General features: G+C 48.3%; 1 protein-coding gene across 4 annotated transcripts in view; it reads left to right on the top strand.

Annotated features, from left to right (window-relative positions):
• Positions 1-10,632, top strand: part of RALGAPB (Ral GTPase activating protein non-catalytic subunit beta) — a 63,886-nt gene extending 53,254 nt beyond the window's left edge. For all 4 annotated transcript variants that reach the window (XM_075057838.1, XM_075057849.1, XM_075057858.1 and 1 more), the window contains 5 exons: positions 588-724; positions 1,511-1,619; positions 3,883-3,961; positions 4,522-4,670; positions 6,427-10,632. In XM_075057838.1, coding sequence (XP_074913939.1) covers positions 588-724; positions 1,511-1,619; positions 3,883-3,961; positions 4,522-4,670; positions 6,427-6,620 — 668 coding nt within the window. In that variant the 3' untranslated portion in view covers positions 6,621-10,632. The remainder of the gene's footprint in view (positions 1-587; positions 725-1,510; positions 1,620-3,882; positions 3,962-4,521; positions 4,671-6,426) is intronic.
• The last annotated feature ends 9,395 nt before the right edge of the window (positions 10,633-20,027 follow it).

Genomic DNA, 20,027 nt, shown 5'->3' on the forward strand with positions numbered 1-20,027 from the left:
ACTCCTTCCTAAAGTGGTTATCTGTTCTGTGACCTTTTTTCTCAGTCTAAGCCTCAATATATGTCCAGGTTTGCACAGCAGTGTTGCTGTTACCCTGGGTGCATTAGGTTGGGGCGTATGGTTCACCATCAACTGGTGATGCTTTTTTTTTTCTCCTGTCTTGATGATGTGCTCCTGCAGCACATGGAGGAGCATGCACGCAACTGCTATGTAGGTGAGCAATAGCTTTCATGACATCTTCTGCACACTAAAACCTGTGTGCAATAGTTCCATGGCATAAAAGGGCTGTGAGGAAATGATAGCCATGGGAAGGAGGAGACTCCTTCCATAGGAGAATGGATGGAACACTTTTAAATCCACAGGGAGTGCTTTAATTGCAGTTTGTTGCCAGAATAACTGGCAGTTCTCCACTACTGAATCCTCTTCCTGTTTTTGAGCACTATATTAACTTGACCATAAATCTATGTAAGTTTAGTTTCAAAAACTTCCCAACCTTTTTTAGTTTCAAAACCTTACATGTGACGACAGCTTAAGTTTTTGGCAGAAGAAAAGACAAAACCCACCTTTCTTCTTCTTCTGGCTTACAGCTGATTCACTGGAAAGCAATGTCTCCGACCAAGAAAGCGACTCCAACATGGATCTGCTGCCAGGAATATTGAAGCAGCAGTCTCTGACACTTGAACTCTTCCCCAATCATACAGACAACCTTAATCCCTCCCAGCGGGTAAGGCAAAACTTGCGTTGAAAAATGGCTTTTGCTTTTTTTTTTCTTTCTTTCTTTTTCCAAGAAGCACACTGGCAATGCTACAGCATTTTTTGATAGTATGATTTGGTTTCCTAGCATGTGGAGCTACTTGTTCCTAGCCATTAATCTTTAACATCTGCTTTGGTCGTACCAGAATTTGCACCTGCAGTAGGAGATTGCAAGATTATGTTAATTAAATATAAAACTTAAACATACTAAGTAGTAATACTCTGCATACTGAAATCTTGAAATGCATGCAGGAAAAAGCATATGCAGTATTTACAAAGTAATTCAGACTTAAATCCATGCTTGGAAATTTAGGATGGATAGACATTTCATACCTACACAGTTTAAAATAGTATGTGTCAGTTGTGTCTGAAGTATCAGATGGGAAGTTGCTTTTGTATGGTAGCAAAGCAGAAAACCATGGACTGCTGTAACAGCAAAGGACTTACAACTGCTTATTTCTTGTATAGAATTCACTTCCAAATGTATATTTAGTTACTGATTTAAGATCTTTGAGAACATTAAGAAAAATTTGAACCAACTTTTTAAAATTGAATATATTAATTTGTTGAATATAAATATTGTGGAGACCCAGATTACTGTTTCTCAGTGGGTAGTTCTACCGCAGCTGCCCCATCTCAATAGGTTGTACCTGTCCAAGACCTGAAAGACTAAGGAGCAGCTGTGGAGATGCTTGTTGGATGCATTACTGAGCTCAGGACATTTGCAAATGCTGCTCTTCCCTTGTGTTCAAAACAGCTCAGTCCTACCTCCAGATCCAAGAGGGTGCCTCAGGGCCGGACCATTCCACCAATGGGACCTGAAACCAAAGTGTATGTGGTCTGGGTGGAACGTTATGATGATATAGGTGCGTAGAAGTTTTTATTGTTTGCTAAATTAACAACAGGGCAGGAACCAGAGGAAAAACTCTATAAAATGCTAACTCCTTATTAATGTCTGTAACTGACTCTTTTAAGATTCTAAAACATTCTTCTAAAATATTCTTTGATATTTGAGTGGTGGTCCATGGGGTGTACATGAATCAGTGGCATGTAGGTCTGCAGATTATTTTAGCTCTGGCAGTACATGTGAAATGCTGTCATGCACCTTCTTAAGCTTAACACACAAGACCAGTGTGTTTTTGAGTTCCCCTCAACTGCTGTCTCCTCAGAGTGGATCTGTTGTTCTTCCTTTAAAAAAAATGACTTCTGCCACCTTCTGCTTCTGTGCTGTAGAGATCATCATCCTTCTTGGTTTGATGGTACCTTTGAAACTTTCTGTTCCATCTTGTGGGAGGGCTTATTTATTCTGTGCTCAGGGTGCCCATTTCATGCTATGCAGTCCAGCTTCCTTTCTGCTCCATTGTTCAGACAGGGTCCTGCTCCTCATGCAACTTAATGTTTCTTAGTTTGGTGTTTCCTCTCTGACCCTGGGTACTGGCTGACCTGGGAGAGACCCAGCTTTGCCCATCCTGTTACAGCCATGGCGTGGACAATGGTGGGCAGCTGGCTACTAGGCTTGAGGAGTCCTTTGTCCCAAGAGCTTCTTGTGTGTTGGTTCTAAGCCATGGCCTGGCTCTGGTGCTATGTGACAGCCACTCTGTACTGGCCTAGCCCAACAGAGGTTGTAGTACTGGCCAGTAACTGATACTTTATCTGTCATTTCTAATCCTGGTTCCTAGTCTGGCAGTAAGGGTGGACCTTAACTAAGCCCTTAGCTCCTCCCAGAGGAAAGCAACCAAGAGAATGGGAGTTATCAAGAGGAAGCTTCTTGTAAAGTGTAGGTGTAAATTCTCAAGACCACCTTCTCCACAGCACATCCCTCGGAGCTTTACTGGAACCAGGAGGTGGACTTCAAGTTCTGCAGCATAATTCCCTTATCCAGACATCGGCCCAGAGGGTGTTCCCTTAGCTCCCGGAGTCCCTCAGCCGCTTCAGTTCCCAAACTGGTGTCCCTGACTCACTACTTTCCTGGGTGGCAGCTAAAGCCAGCTCACTGCAGAGGCAGCAACTGTGCTACACATGCATGTTTCTGCTTGGCTGCTTCTTTCAGCAGCTGTAGGAATCTCCCAGAGCTCTGGGCCTGAAGCAATGAGTTTGCAAACCTCAGTAGGCATGGCAGTTAGACTGGGAGGGGAGGGGGGGCAGCTCTTGAAAGTGGCTCCTAACCCAGAGGCTTTGCCTTATGCTCCTTATGTTCTTGGTTTTTGCCTTATGCTTCTTGTATATCTTTGAATCTGGACAGTGGAAAAGTTGTCACTTTGTAGTCTAGGCTATCACCCCCGTGGCAACTGTCTGTCCTTCCTCTTGCTCCATCCCAAAGTATTTCCATGGCCCTCCATGCTCTCCCTCTGCTAGCTCCAGCTTTTGCATACTCTTAGCATCCCAGCTCTGATGGCAAAAGGTGTTTTTGGGCCTTATACTTTTTGCTGAAAGAGGTGTCAGCACTGCCCTGCTGTCTGAACTGTACTTTTGTCAATGACTCTCAACATCTCTCAGTTCCTGCCCCTAGACAAGGTAATGGGAAGTGCCACGTACCTGTCCAGGGATCCAAGCTCTTATTTCCTTCTCCTGCACTTTCATTATGCAGTCACTTGTTACCAAGTGCATGGCAGCAGAGTTGTAGGTTATGGTGAGGATCTACAGAGCTTAGATTTGAGGAATGATACCGTGTTTGTTGGAGCAGGGCTCAAGGGAACTGTAGATGTGAGAAGTGGTATTGTTTGAAATTCCCAGCACTGTTCTTGAGGCTGATTACTTGTGGGTAGGTGAAGATGCTGTTGAATAATAATTTGAAAGCTCTGTTTGTGATTGAAGTACTTCACCTCCTTTCTGCTTTCACTGTTCCTCTAGAGATTTTGATCTTTGGGATTAAAAGAATTGAGGGTCTGGGACATGTGTTACCTAATCTGTTGAGCACAGGATGGCTGAGGTGTGTCTAGACACTCCATGAATGCTTAAGCTTAAAAACAAAGACTTTGCATCACTAGCAGTGCAAGAACATCCATGGTGTAAATGCTTGAGGACTGCATGGTTTTGGCTGATGATAAATAATCTTTCTTTGTACAAAAACAGAAAAAATCCCAAAACCTGGGGTAGATAAACTTTATTCAGTGCTGCCTGTTCTTACAGAAAACTTCCCCCTTGCTGATCTGGTGTCTGAGACTAGCACTGGTGTGGAAACCACAGCCAATAGTAGCACTTCTCTAAGGTAAGACTGCTGCTCTTTTCATTATTTTTCTTGATTCTTGTGGACAGCAGTTTAGGCTGCACTTTAGAAGAAGTCATGAGTGATATTATTTGCATTCTTCAGCTTTTAGAGGCAACCCCAAAAACTCTAGTTAGTCACGTTAAAAAAGACAGATGAGTTTCCTCAGTGGATATTTTTGTTGAAAAAATGAAAGAGCTTTTCATATCATTGCAGTTTAAACATAAATTAAGGAACAGAAAATGTGTAGATCTTATCTTGAGTCTGCGATTAGGCTCCCTCCTGATTTACTCCCTTGTGAGGTGGTTAATGCTGCATATGTGTTGTGAGGCTTAAAGCCCTGTCTGCAGGATTCTCAAATTCTGTGGTGACAGAAGATCGTAGAAATAGTACAGTTGATAAAACCTTTCTAAAGTCCAGAGGATGCACCCAGGAGTCCTGCTGGTTTAGCCACAAGACATTTTTTAACATTCTCTTAACACTTAAAGTGGTCATTTTTCATCTGTAGATTAATTGAAACAGTGCTATAAAACTGATTTAACAGTTGTGGTTTTTCTCTTAAGATCTACCATTCCTGAGAAGGAAGTTCCTGTGATCTTCATCCATCCTTTAAACACTGGCTTATTCAGGATAAAACTACAAGGAGCAACCGGGAAATTCAATATGGTTATTCCATTGGTGGATGGAATGATAGTCAGTAGGAGAGCTCTTGGTAAGCTAAAGGTTTTTAGGAACAATCTTTTTTTTTTTTTTTTCTTTAAATAATGTATCTGCGAAATACATGGTCTGGAATTTTTCGTTGGAAATAAGTATTGGGCATGGTAGAGGGAAATAAAAACATGTTTTTTGCAGCAACAGTGGTAGCAGGAACAGCAGAGGGAGCAGGTGGTCAGCATTTAGCTGACAGCATAGAAGGGCTCCACTGCAGTTGTAGCAGGAGAGAAGTGAAGGGTTGGAACTAGTAATGGTGGAAGGAAAAGGTAAATGCCTGTTATTTAGATAAGAGAGATCAGAAATGTGACCCTGGTGTTTAGCATTGAGAGCCAAGGTGCTACTGCATGTTGACTACCAGAGGGTACTGCTGAATTTTTGGACTGTGCTGGCATGCTGTGTTTGTTCCTTCTGTTTTTAAAGCCAGATAGGGATTAAAAGCCACAGCAATTGAGGATTTTTTTAATGTGTTCAATAAAAGTACTTAACCTACAGTGCAGGCATGTGTTAACAGGGATCTGTGTGTGCTATCTGCCTTTTCTTGTGTTCCTGGATGGATTAATGGATCTGTATTGGTATCTGTGCTACTATAGCTTCAGTAACTGGAAATCTCACTCCGGTGAGAGCAATTCACAAGACAGAGCAAAATGAATAAACGAACATTAGGATACTTGTACGTAACCATAAAACTAATGTTGTAGGGGTCTGTTGGGGCTAATTTTCAGGTTCTGGTTTTTGCATGCTTAATTCAGTGATGGGGAAATTGAAGCCAGACTGGGCCTTTAAACAACATTTGTGAATGCAGCTGATGACGATGGCTTGTACTGGAAAAGAATCAGGTGTGTTTTCCTAGAGTTGGGCTGGTTTTTCAGCTGCATAAGGACTATTAATATAATGAAATTAATATAATGAAATTTGTCTCGTCTCTAAATTCAGCAGATGTGGCTTGTGTGCAGTCAGGAATCAAGTCTCCTAAATAAAGACACTGTTTGTGCCGTAAGAAAGTCCTTGTGAAACAGCAAAGGGGTTAATAGACACTTACTTCATTAGAGGCATATGAATTTCATTTTAGAATAAAATAGGATCAAGTCTACTGCCAGCTTTGACCAAATGTTACTGCTTTGATTCCCAACCTTCTCCTCCCTGCCATATACAGCAGTATAAGTTAGAGAGGTAACAGTAGCAAGCAGTGAGGAACCTGTTCCCCACCACATTCTTGTCAAGTCTTTCCTCATCCCCTGTTCCAAGGGGAGACAGCTCTGCAATTCCTACTGGAAAAAAGTACTGATGGGTACTTTTTTCATGCTGAAGGCTCCCCTGGCATTACCTGGTGCAACCTCAGGGCCCACCTGAGCTCTGCAAGTCCTCATGCTCCATGGCTAGGGGCTGTACCACTGTGATTCTTTTATTAGCTGCCCTGGACTCTTTCCCCTCTTGGTCTTGAGGGTGCTGTTGCAGGCAGTTGCTTGGCTCTGGCAAAACAGAGAAATCTTCCTCCTCGTCCAGCCAGTTTAGGGTACCAATGACTTAGTCCATTTCTTACTCATTTCTCACAGTAAAATGTCCTTACAGGCCTGGGACCATGGTTATCTGTTATTAACTACTCATTGAGAAAAGTTCTTGACTTGGTGGTGCTGAGCATCTCCCCTGGATTTCTAGATGGGACAGTACCCAAAATTGTCATTAGCTGCAAAGGCAGCAAAGGAGGACAGACTTGAATTTGTTTAAACTTGATTCAAATGTTGTTTCTTTTTCAGGTTTTTTAGTGAGGCAGACAGTAATAAATATTTGTCGGAGAAAGAGGCTGGAAAGTGATTCATACAACCCCCCACATGTCCGCCGAAAACAGAAAATAGCAGACATTGTCAATAAATACCGGAACAGGCAGCTGGAGCCAGAATTTTATACCTCGCTTTTCCAGGAGGTTGGGCTCAAGAACTGCAACCCCTAGGTCATTATCCTTCCAGGACAATTAGATCAGAGCTTGGTGGCTACAGTAATGAAAACAGTTAAATAACAACAACAATTTCGTCAGCCCTCTGGAATTCAGGAAATCATATTCTAGCACAAGTCAGCAGATACCATGTGGGAGGAATGAGAAATGAATTCAAAAGACTGCAGTTGGGATATTGACTTAATTCACCTACCCTCAAAAGATCACTTAATTCCAGTCTTCCTGGATGCTAGCAACATAATCTCTTCACCCAATCATCTATTCCAGACTAATTAGGAACTGTGTCTCATTCTGTGAGAGGAAAACAATCAAAACAAAGCCATCTCTGCATATAAGGATGGAAAACAAAATACAAACAAACCTGCCTTCAGACATCTCGCTACACCCACATGTTAAAGGAGAAGGGAGCCAGGATCTCTCTGTTGAGGAGTCTGTTTCAGAGCATTAACTATCCCTGCAAGAACTTAAGACATTTTCAGCCCCCCTTCAGAGCTCAGCAGAAGATCCTTCACTGCTTGTAACCAATTTGTGTACTAAAAGCAAGAGGAGGAAGATTGCTTGGAAACATCAGGTCATGAAATTCATAGCCAAGATGCTGTATTTTACAGTTCCCTCTGTGGCTGGGAGCGAGTCCATCTGCATAGGAGATTTCTGTCATGCTGACAACAAACACCGCCTGAAATTACCTGACTTTCCAACATGAGTTGTTACTAGATAAGAGCTCTTGGTTATATAAAAACAAGGTTATGACTTTCAGGTCTGTTGCAAAATGTCACATTTAATTTTAGTAGCTTGATTTTTTTTTTTAATTTTTTTTATGCAACTATTTAATTTATTTTGAAGTGTCTGTATCACCTACTCACTGTTTCCATAAAAAGCATAAACATCACTTGCTTTCCTTCCCTTGGATTGAAATCTGAGATTGTGGGGCTGCCTCCTGCCTGATATTTATAGCATAAGCAGTTTTCGCAGCTTCTACAACACTTTTCAGAAGCTCCTGTTAAACAGACTAAAACAACTTGAAAAGAAAATTCAATAATTCTTCTTTTTCCTCATTAACTTGCCATTCTGTGAAAGCCCCTTTAGAGTTAAAATTGTTTTGAATCTACTGTGCTTTCTCATGCTCAGCAGTGGTGGTTCCCTTTCACCTAGGTCAGAAGCTTTCATTTTCAGACTGTGGATTTCATGTGTTCGGGACTTGGAAGGATGTGCTGGGAAAAGATGTTTACAACTACAAATTTAATACCTGGAATATAAAAGCTGCAGTGGGCGCTGGCAGCCTTGGGAGTGCTTTCAGGCTCCCAGCACAATCTTAACTTGTGTTGCAGTAATGAATCATCACTGGCACTCCCGGGTAGATGCAGTTTGTGATCACTGGCAGCAACACGTGTCCTTTTCCTTCCAGTAAGCAGGTAATGTAAGACTATGAGTGTGAGCAGGAATTTGGGGAGCTCCTCATGTTATTCCAAAAGTGTTTTTATTAGCTTTTTAATATGCATTGCAGTAATACCTGTCAGTCATTTAATTTTGATATTTCAGAGTTACTTTTTCAACAGTTCTGACCTGAAACAGTTTTACTTGTTTCATTACAACTTACTTGCCAAGCACACACCCTGCTCCTGTCTTTTCATGTGGTTTTTCACAAAGAGTTAATGGAAACACAGCCCCCTAAAAATACATGTGAAAGGACTTTCAGGATGTCAACCAAAGGGATTTTAGGTGACGTGTGCTTGTTGCAGGGGACAGGCACACTAGCCTCTCAACTCCGGAGCTCTGGATTTTGATCCAACTGAATCGCAAGTAGAAAAGTGAAACCACATAAAGAAAACTACTGTAGAAGTTAGTGTGATGGCTGGCCCACCCTTGCACGATGCCTAGGTTGCAAATGGCAGGAGGAGTCACAAGGCAGTATTAAGGTGTATTGGCAAAGTTGTGAAGGGAAATTGGACAGCTTCATTCCTCTGCCAGACTCTTGCCAGTATCAATTTAATGCACGGACACTAAATTTACCCACATCTTGTATGTACCTATTGGATCTAATTAATGGCCAAACACACTTTAGTCCACTGATTTAAAATGCGTGACCAATGCATGTGTAACAAATAAACATACTGAGCAATCAAATGTCTGCACATCTTCAATAACGTAACAACAGAACCCATGTACCATAGCTAAGTGTATGTTATATGCAAAGTCACTGGTTTATATAGTAATGAGCTGCAAAAGATACTTCATTCAGGCATTTGGGTACACTCAGTAATGTAAAGGTGTGTGCATTTGGGGAAACCCTGGATATTTTCCAAAGTCCCAAGACAGCTAAATGGACTGCCTGAAAATTTAATTTTTTAAAAAGGTCTGTGCTTGGCTGAAGAATAGTCTTGGGTCTGCTTCCATGTTCATTTAAAACATGGGTATGGCACCCACTTGAGCAGTAACAACTGTGAAAGCAATGCAACTTTTCAGAAGTCTTGAAAGAAGATAACTTTTGCGCACATTGTTGCTGCTGATCCCACTGCTGGGGGAGTAGGCATTTATAATCTGCTTAATTTGATTTGTAAAACCAGCTGGTTAACATACTACACACTAGTGGTGTGACCTGGCCATAAGTGTTGGTTTTTACTACCTTGAAAGGTGAACCTTCAAGAAAGTTGCAGTTTAGTATAAAAGTGTTGTGATTACAGAAATGTGTTGCCATCCCACTTGGTTTGGATGCCAGTTGCAGCAGCAAGTGCCCCTGGCAGACCTGTGCTGGTGGAAGGTGTCTGCAAGGAGTGTCCCTTCTTCCCCTGTGCACAGAGAGGTCTCCAACCTCATAATAAAATGTAAAACACTGATTTGGGAGTGAAATCCTTGTCCTGTCAAAGTCAGGGGCCAAACTCCAATGGCTTCAGCTAGTCCAGGGTACAGCCTCGAGCTTTTTTCCCCAAATAGGTTAGAGCAAATGAGATTTATTGCAGTTGCGATTGCAAGAACATGTTAGTCAAGAATCCAGACTGTTTTTTCTTCACAAACTGCTGTATTGAGTTTTCAACTTCACAACTTGTGTGGCTTGGGTTTGCATTCCTATTCATCAGAGCTGACAAGTATTGACCACTTGCTTTGTGCATAGCTTGATGTTAGTCTAGACTCTGCAGGTAACATAGTGCTGCAAAAGATGAGTTGCAAATGTTGCCATAATAACTAAACTGAGACTTTCTCTTTTCTTAAGACCCTTCTGTTTGGGTTCATAATTCTGCTTTAAATGATGGCATCCTTTTAATGGTGCAGAAAGAGGGGGGACCATTGTCACCTTGTTAAACACAGTGTTGAAATTACAGAAGTTTTAGTACCTTAATAAAGACTCTTTTAAAGAAAAGCATTTTTTTAAAGGTACTTTTAAAAAAGGTGTTGCAACCTTACAGCAAACGGGAGATGGGAAGGACAGTGCCTGTGGAAATTGAGGTGTCTATGTGGATAGCAACGTGTGCACAAGGCCATAGGGAAGAGCAGCCCCTCACTGCTCAACAGGCTATATGTGCTGGGTTCTCCATAGGTGACTATTTCTTTCCTGTGAGGTTCTGCATGCTCAGAAAGACAAGGGAACTAAATTTCAATCTAACAGACAAATTTGATGTGATTTAATGATTGTGTAATTGAGTGATGTCTTTGAAGGCAAACACAGACCTTTTCCACATGGAATTTAGCAGGAGCAATTAGAAATGAGAATGCCAGATATCATGTGCTTCAAATCATGTACAATTTGTATGAATTTCTGTATGTTGCCAAGACATGATCTTTTTGTTCTTATTGTATTTTTCTGTAAATATTCCTGGCGCTAAGTTGTAAAGTAAAGGCAAAATGTAAATATGAAGATGTGAACTATGTTTCCTTGTCTAGTACTTTATCTCTTATTTGTTTAGGGAAGGCACACAAAGGCTTGTTTGTATTTATGCCAATTCTTTGTCCAGGAGAAACACATCAAATATTGAATGTAATACAATTAGTCCAATAAATTTTAAAGATTCTTATCTAGTAACTTTGCAATTGTCGATTTTTAATATTTTCCAATGCCTTTGGTTGAAATTATCAGCCAATAGAGATGCTTCCCAGGGAAATACCAGATGGGTATAGTAAACGCAGCAGCTATGGTAACAGTATACCAGCTTATATTTAAGGAATCATGTTGCATCTTGATGGTGTGGGGAATGAAAACATGGAAACACAGCTTTTAAAGGGAGACCGAATGCTCCTGCAATGCAAATATTCTCCGGTTGCTCAAGATGCTGCTTCCGATCTCTGGTGTAGGTCCCCTGGCTGCGCGGCTGGCTCTGCTGACACCCTGTGAGCAGGACTGGGGAAGTTCCCACTATAAAGCTGTGTGGTTAAAATGCAGCAGAGAGTCCTGCTAGTGTTAGAGACAGCTCTTATTTATGTCTGTGCAGGCTGAGGATAAAGAATCTGACTTCTCAATTGTTTGGATTAGGAGAAGAGCTGGGCAGCAGTGCAGGAGCGTCCTGTGTCCTGCGAAGGCGATGCACCCAGCGAGCTCTGGGGAATTAGGAAAGCTTCAGGAAACCTGTGGTAGAAGGTAGGGTTCGTCAGTGCCCCTCTGTTCTCGGACCATCTCTAAGCTCCCCAGGGAGGTGACAAGCTCTTGCTGACTCTCTCTGGGGGTTCCCCGGGTCAGGGCTGTGGTGTTTGGTCTGGCAGGACCCTGTCTGTGTGTCTCAGTGCTTTGCTGCTGGGGCACCAGCTGGTGGTTACCCGTCAGTTACCCTGTGCTGTCCATGGCACTTTACCTTCACCACAGCTCTGAATGTGAGATGCTACCTTCGGGACGTTAGCCTTTCATCAGCTGTCTGCATGTTGACTTACATGGAACAAAACCACTGAACTGATGATGGTTCCAGGAACCTCAAACAGGGCAACGTGAATGTTGGTTTTCCTGCCAGCTCCCTCTTTGATAACTTCAGCAGGTTCCCCCCTGCCTTGGGCCACCTGCCTGAGCTCTTTGCCACGTTGCTTCCAGGCAGGTCCCACACTGGTCTCTGAAGAATCACAGAAATGAGTGATAAATAGTGAAATATCTTTCTCTGCAGTCCAAAGCATAGGGCCAGTAGCAGAGAGGGCTTTCTGGGGTTGGTTTTGAAGGTCTGATGCTTTCTCCTTCCCTACAGAGGAAGTGAAGGGCACCGGGCAGAGCAGTCCATCCCTCTCCCAGGGGACAGGGAAACCTCGTCTGTCCTTGCCATGTCTCCTGCCTGCTGCCGCAGGCTTCTCACCCGCTGCAGGCTTCTTCCTATTGCTTTCCCAATGGCTTTTCCCCAATTTTCATTTTGCAGAGCGCCATTTCTGGCCATGCTTCAGCTGTACAGGGAGCTGCTCTTCAGCTGACATCTGCTCCTCTGCAAAAATCCTTTTCTTTGCTGTGGTTCTCATAATACAGGTTTTCAGCCCGAAGTGGACAAGCTCTTTGTCCCTCAATAAATGAACTTGCGCTTGGCCACGCTGAAATGCAGGTAGTCTGGTAGCAGGTCACCCAACGGCCCAAATCACTCATCCTGCACCAGCGCTTGTCATGCTAAGCTACTGCTAGTGCCCCTCTTTTTTTCCCCAGTTTTGTTGATAAAGCTGCTGATAGCCTTCAGCTGGGTGTTAGATACATCTCCCCACCCTGAGCTGTGCTGGCGAGCATGGGGATGCCTGTCCTCCGGCTGGGAGCTGTCTGCAGGTCTGCCAACATGCCGGCCCTGGTGCTGCTGGCAGGAGTGGGCACCCCTGATTCCTTGGCCCCATCCTGCATGGCAGCCCAGAGGGATGGTGGGAGGGTGCCCAGGGGAGCTCCTGGCAGGCATAGGGGTTGGTTGGAGGGCTGAGGGCACCCTCCCAGCCCAGGGCCCTTTGGAGGAGGGGTGTTGGGGAAGGATCGGCCACTGCTGAGCTCTTTTAGCAGGCTAGAAAGCTCACTTCAGGGCCTCAGGTTGAAAGTGCCTTTTCACCAGCAGAGCCTGTGGAAATGGGAAGTGTTTTGTGTGCAGGGGGAGCTGTGTGGGTGTGCGGTGGTGACCAGAATTCAGCTTCAAGCAAGCCCAGGAGATCAAAGGCAACTCAAGTGGTTCCTCCACCGCCTGGCTTCCTCTGGGCATGAGAGCTGTGCTGGGAGCAGCACAACGCAGCTCTTTGGGTGGCTGGTTTTTTATTAACGCTCCTGTGCACTGAAGGTATTTGATGCTGAGGTGGTAAATAGAGCCTTCAAATTGCTGTAGTGCACTAGGACATCGTCTTGGAGGCACCACGCAGGCAATTGCTGTAAAAACAGGAGTAACAAATCCAGGGATGGAAGCAGGAGTGGCCGCAGCGTGGAGCAGCCCAGGGACAGTTTGTCTTGCCGCAGCCAGAAATTAGAATTAATTTCTAATTCATTATTAATTGAGGGGACCTGCTCCATGGGGTACGCAGCAGCCAGCAGCACCCCACAGCCATCCTGCACCCCTTGTCCTGCCCAGTCTGGGCGAGCGGAGGGACCTGGGAGCCTTGCCATGGGAGATGCAGAAGAGATGTCTCGTCCCCAGCGCCTTCTGCCATTGTCTTTGCCAGCTGAATTCCTGTAAACTTGCTGAGCGGAAGCAGGAGAAACACTGCACACTGATGCCTAATACACCTGTTTTTCTCTCCGCAGCATGGCTAATTCTGACCACAAATGGAGCCAAATTGCATTACAAATAGTTTTCCAGGGTGAAATGTAATTTAGTTACTGCTTTAAGCCGAGAAAATATTTGACTGCTGGCAGTGAACATGCGCAGGAGAGGGGGTAAGAAGCTGAAGATGGAGCTGGGCTGAGTTGTGGCTGTGGGCGTCCTCCGGTGCACCCGCTTTGGTGGTGGGTGCCGATGGGGTGTCCCCCAGACAGTGCAGGTGCTGTGGGTGTCCTTGGGCTGTGGGTGCTGATGGGGTGTCTGCAGGCCACGTAGATGCTGATGGGGTGTCCCTGGGCTGTGCTTGTGCTGCTGGAGCATCCCTGGACCATGTTGGTGCCACCGGCGTGTCCTTGGGCCACATCAGTGCTGCTGGGATGTCCCTGGGCTGTGCCAGTGACACTGGGGTGTCCACGGGCCACACGGGGAGGGTATCCCAGGGCTGTGGGTTGGGTCACTGCAGTGACAACAGGTCTGATCACAGTATCGTGGAGGAGGGCAGTATGTTGCCCCAGCAACCAGGAGCATCCCAGGGGTCTCAGCCCTGGCTTTCAGCTGGAGCAACAGTGTGGCTTTGCATGCTGCTTTGGGGGAAACTGCTCATTCCCAGCGCTGCTCCAGAAGCTGTGGGCAGAACCTGGGGCATGGCAGGGGGAGCTGGGTGGAGGCTTACCTGGGTGCACACGAAGTTTAAACCTGCTTTCTGCTTCCTGCGAGAGCAGTGATATATTCTGCTTTATTATATGCATTGTGTCAAAAACACCCACCATGTACACGGGGGGCCCAGCTCTGCCTTTAACCCAGATGGTGGGGTGATGGGAAGAGGTGATGCACCATGGCTCTGGGGCTTACACCAGGTTTTCTTACAAAGGTTTTACCAGGAAAGGCGTAGATGGGCCAATTCATCCCAGCAGCAGAGGGAAAGGCTTGCTGGGCTGCTCCCGGAGCTGGTGCTGGTGGGATGGGATGAGCCACGGTGCATTGGCACCACCACTTTCGCTGGCTCTGGGGGGATCAGGCTGCTTTTGGGTGGTAAAACCATTTCCTCCTGCAGGGCAGAGCCCCAGCAGCAGCAGGGGTGTCCCAGAGGGTCTGGGGGGATGGGGCCAGCACATGGCTCTGATGGGCACTGGCACAGGGGTCCTGTGCTCCCTCCCCATCTCGTCTTGGCCCCAGCCCCAGACTGGGCTTTGACTCCCCCAGCACAGGCCACCCGTGCCACCGTGCCTGCCTCCAGCATCCCCAGCAGCATCCCCGCCGGGAGCCGTTATCCATCAGCACGTGCTCTTCCTCCTGCCTTGTGCTGGGGCATCCCACAGCCCCACTGCCCCTGCCCCCCCACCCGCAGGCTGCAGCAAGTCCTGGGGGTGCTCCGCCGCCAGCAAGGCCGAGGGGCCCAGGGCATCCCCCCGTGGCCAGCCTGGTAGGAGGGTGATCTGCTGCGACACCCCTGTCCAGCCATCCTCCTGCCCAGCCCTGGAGCACTGCAGGCACGGGCTGGGGGGCCCAGAGCAGCTCGTCCATGGCACTCCAGCCCCCCACATGCCAACGGAGGCTTCCCCAAGCCGGCACCAGGACATGTGTCCTTTCAGGCAGGGACAAGGGCCAAGTGCCCTCATGGTTCCCCAAGAGCCTGTGTGGGAAACACAGCTGATGACATTATTAAATGACTCAGTGCATTTTCTGCCTTTTAAAGTGCTTAAATACATGCCTGTGTGATTCATTATTATTATTATCTAATAAAAGATTATCTGACTCACTTTCATGTTTCTTCCAACTACAAATTGAAATTGTTCCCACTATGACCTTGCAGCTGCTAGATTTTCTAAAATTAGCCATAATGATGCATTTTACTAAGATAATTAATTAGCTAAACTGAGAAAATTGAGTAGTAGAACTGCTTCACATGCTGCTAATTATCTTTTATTATGTCATCTTTACATGCAAATAAAGAAATATTATGATTATTTTAAATACTGTTTTCATTAGCTAATATACTTGTTAGCATAGCAATGGCTCAATTCTTCCTCAGCAGCAAGAGCCCTTGGGGACTCTGTCGCTTATTGACTGCAGGACTCTTCCTTTCAGATTAAGAAAATGTAGTTACAGTCCAGATTAGGTTATTTTGTCAATTTATTATAATGGCAGGGGAGAGGGCAGGGCAGGGCAGGGGTGCTGCCCCCACCAGACTCCTCTTCCCCAGGGGCCCTCATTGCTCAGGATGTGCCTCGTGATCCTGAGCTCCAGTCTGGCCATCCCCATGTGCCTGGAGCAGCTCCTGGCACCTTGTAGGAGTCTGGGAGCATTTGGGTGGGTGCAGGGTGGGTGCTGTGCACGGTGCTGTGCAGAAACCCTTCCTATTGGACACCATCCACAGGCACTTCAGGGCAGCAGCGTCGGCGTGCTGGGGAGCCTCGCGTCTCCCTGCTTCCATCGGAGGTTTCCTGCTCTAAGAGCCAGCTGGTCAGCAGGAGCCAATGCAGGAGGCTGAGACCCCGCCATTGCTCCCCAGCACCCCTGTGCAGCATCTGCTGGGTTTTCTGCCCCCAGTTTTATTTTGCCCCATCCCCTCTGTCACCAGCATGCAGCTGGGGTCCCCTCCCCATGGGCCCCTGGGCTGGGTCCTCCGGCTGAGAGCTGGGAAAAACGCTGTCTGTGTTTGAGAGGCGGCTGTCAGCAGAGCCGCTGCTCACCCTGGGCTGGCAGGTCCCACCTGTGGTGCTGCCTGCTGCTGGCTGCCAGCCTTGCCCTCGAGCAGGTTGGGCTGCGCGCCGCAGGTTGTGCTAAGCAGGGTGTTGGCAGCGGGCAGGAGCTGCTGCGTTTGGGGGGCCTGGGACACGCTCACGCCCCCACCAGTGGCTCCTGGAGCTTGTTTCCAGCTCACAGCTGGCTTGCGGGCAGCGGCTGTTGGGGGATTTGAAGCTCCTGGCCTCGGATTTGGCACCCGTGTCCCTTCCCCGGCATGGGCAGGATGGGGCAGGGGATGCATTTTGCTCCCTCCAGCCTTTTGCTCATAAATAACACCTATAATTTATACCACTGGGGAATTTAGGGTGGGGGAAACAGTTCTCTGTGTAGGTGGCTTTGGCCCTAAAACAACCCAGAGGGATGAACAGGATTTGAGGACTGGTCAAAGGGATGCTTCCTTCTGGCTTACTGGTCTGAATGGGGCCCATGCTGGAGGCACAGCAAAAGCAGCACTGGAGGGTGCCACCAGTGTCACTGGGCAGAGGGGGCCACAGTGCCCCATCCCCCGGCCACTGCAGGCGCAGACCGTGCCGTCAGCAGCTCTAACGCAGCAGCTCGCCGGTGGGTCGTGCACCAGCACTGAGGCACAGACGGCAGCCGGGCTACGCACAGGGAGAACAAACCCTGGCAATAAACTTGCCCGGGGCCATGAGGTGTGAATGGCAACGAGAGTGTTCTGAAGGAGGCAGTGCCAGCTGCAAGGCAGGGACAGGGTGAGCTCGGACAGGGCATTTGGGGCCCTGGGGGCAGCTGGACGGAAGAGCAGGGCTGCGCACAGGGGGGGGCAGCTGCCAGGTATGGCCCCAAAATGGTTTAGGTTGGAGCTCCCAGGGAGTGTGGGCGCAGCCCTGGGCTTGGCTGGCAGGACGGGGTTGGTGGTGTGTGCCAGGGGAGCAGGGAGCAGCCCAGCCCTGGCATGGCTGCCTGCTTGGTGCACAGGAACCACGGTTTTCTGCCTAAAGTGCGGGCAGGCAGGGCCTGCTGCCCATGTGGCTGGTGCCAAGCCCAGTGAGCCCCGTGCTCCCAGGAGGAGCTGCTCCAAAACCTCTAGTCTAAATATTTGTCCCTTTGAGGACATTCCCGCAGTGGCACGGGCTCCACCATGGGCGATGTGCAGCCCACTTTGACCCCATGGGTGACCTTGCTTTGGGCAGCAGCTGGGACTAAGCATCTCCTGAGGCTCCGTCCAGCCAAAAGGACCTCATCACCCCATAAGCCTGAGCCCCTGGGAGCCCTACACCACTGAGGCACGGGACCTGCCCAGGAGCCCCAGCATCTGGCCAGAGCCCGTGCTAGTGCTGGTGCTGGGGTCAGCGTGACAGTGGAAGGGGCTGGTGGGGATGGTGGTGACCCCAGCAGCCACTCAACCCCCGGCCCAGCCATTCCTGGGGACAGATGCCCCCAAGCAGGCAGGAGCAGATGTTGGCTGTGCAAGCCAGCAGCCGTCCCCCTGGGAAAAGCCCTGCAACTGCAGCTGGCGAGTGCTGAGCCCGGTGGGCGCAAGGGCACCGCAGCCCCCGCCGCCACCACTGCAGCCCCCAGTCTCTGCCATCACCCACCGCCACCTTCATTTCTATGCAGAGCTTGAAAACTCTCTTGTTTGAAGCTCCCATGTGCTTCAGGAACATCTTTTTGGGCAGAGCCCCATGTGAGCTCTATCACCTGCCTCTCACAGCGGGCAGAGCCCTCCTCCTGCTGCCTGTGGCCAGCAGCATTGCCTGGGACAGCCAAAATGATGTGTCTAGGTCCCTGTTTACCACAGTCATGGTTAATAAACCCCAGATAGCTCCACACCAAGGAAACCTCCTTGTTTTCTGGTGGTAGCAGCTGGGCAGTGAGAAGGACAGTGGCTGGGATGGGTGTTGGGTACTTCTCCAGCTCCTGGCCTGCCCTAGACCCAGAGTTTCTTTGCCGGAGCTGAGCACGTCCAAGCAGGGTCAGCCTGGCCCCACAGCCCCACACGCATCCCTCCAGCTTCACAGGGTCCCCCCCAACTGCTGGGTTGCCCACATGGAGATGGACCCTGCCTGGTCCTGCTGCCATGGGATACCTCCCTGGGACAGAGAGCAAAAGGAATGAGCTGGAATAGTGACAAAGGAGGTTTAACCAAAAACATCACAGGGGAAAGTTCAGCACATCGCTAGGAGGGGGAAATCAGAGGCACTGAGCAGAGTTTTCTCACCATGGTTTGAAAGTAGCCATTAGGAGCACAGGGCTACAGGCCCCAGGCAGGACAGGCTGGGTTTTGTCCCTTGGCTTTGCTCTCCACGAGGGACAGGGAGGACACAGCCCTCCCCGCACCGCTCCTGCTCCATCCCTATCTACTGACTGTGCTTGTAGAATCATAGAATGACAGACTGGTTTGGGGTGGAGGTGACCTTTAAAGGTCATCTAGTCCAACCCAATGCAATGAAGGGGGGACCTCTTCAAGTAGATCAGGTTGCTCAGAGCCCTGTCCAACGTAACCTTGAATGTTTCCAGGGATGAGACATCTACCACCTCTCTGGGCAACCTGTTCCAGGGTTTCACCACCACCGTCATCGTAAAAAGTTTCTTCCTTGTATCTGGTCTGAATCTAGCCTCTTTTAGTTTAAAACCATTACACCGTGTCCTGTCACAACAGGCCCTGCTAAAACATTTGTCCCCATCTTTCTTATAAGCTCCCTTTTAGTACTGAAAGGCCACTATAAGGTCTCTCCAGAGCCTTCTCTTCTTCAGGCTGAACAATCCTGACTCAGCCTTTCCTCACAGCAGAGGTGTTCCATCCCTCTGATCATTTTTGTGGCCCTCCTCTGGACCTGCTCCAGCAGGTCCATGTCTGTCTTATACTGAAGACCCCGGAGCTGTACGCAGTACTGCAGGTGGGCTCTCACCAGAGCGGAGTAGAGGGCCAGAATCACCTCCTTCGACCTGCTGGCCATGCTTCGTTTGATGCAGCCTGGGATACAGTTGGCTTTCTGGGCTGTGAGCGCACATTGCCCACCAGCAGCCTTTTTGCCTTGGGAATACTAAAGCTTTTCTGCCTTAAATTTCACATCCACCGTGGCAATAGCTGTTTCTGAAACACCAGCAATAGTTACAGGCTGGTTTGTCCTGGGATTGGGATTAGTTATTTGGTCCAGAGCCATCATGCACATCCGTCCCCTGCATGTTCCTGACAAGGCTGGGGACAGCAGGGACACAGGGACACCCTGGCAGGGCCATTTGTAACCCACAGCCCCGTCTTTATTCTGCAGAAACTTGTTGCAGTAAAACTGTGCTGAACTGCGTCCTGGTGCCAGCACAAACCCCGGCATGGCAGCAGCTCTCTTTCCCAGGGTGAATAATGTCATGTTGTTAGGAATTCACATCAGACGAGACCCACTATCACTCTGAAAATAAATTTCTTCATAATTTCATGTAATTAAGCAGTAATTTACTTTCTAAGCAGTTGCTTAGCCGTTCAGATGCTAAGCAATATTTATGGCCATTGATTGCCATGAGGGGCAGGCCGGAGCGGAGTGCTGCCGTGCTGCCACGCTTGGGGCTCTCCCGCGGTGGGGACGGCGGCAGGGGCCAAAGAGGACACAGCGGGGGGGTGGCTGGTGCTGGGCTGTCCCAGGACCCTGGCGGTGATAACTGGTGGGTGCTGGCTGTCCCAGGGAGCTGCTCCGTGCTGACACCCCCCTCGCCGCATGGCGGGCAGGGACAGCCCGACTGCCTCTGCAGATGGGGTTTGATGAAACCAGCTCTGGATGGACAGCCAGTGCCAAGACCACAGCCATGGGCAGCGTCAGCCTGCCCATGGCGGGGAGGAAGGGGAGCCCCAGCCCTGCTGGCAGGCAGGCAGGGGAAGGGCTCGCTGGGTTTTTGTTTGACTTTCCCTGTGGCCTTTCAGCTGGAGTAATACCTCCCCTAGAAACACTGGGAGTCAGGCACAGCCTGGCAGCGGGGCAGGCAGATCATCACCGGGAGTTGTGCTATGTCGGGCACCACCAGCAGC

Source organism: Buteo buteo, chromosome 2 (assembly GCF_964188355.1).
Source record: "Buteo buteo chromosome 2, bButBut1.hap1.1, whole genome shotgun sequence".
In the NCBI taxonomy this organism is placed as follows: domain Eukaryota; kingdom Metazoa; phylum Chordata; class Aves; order Accipitriformes; family Accipitridae; genus Buteo; species Buteo buteo.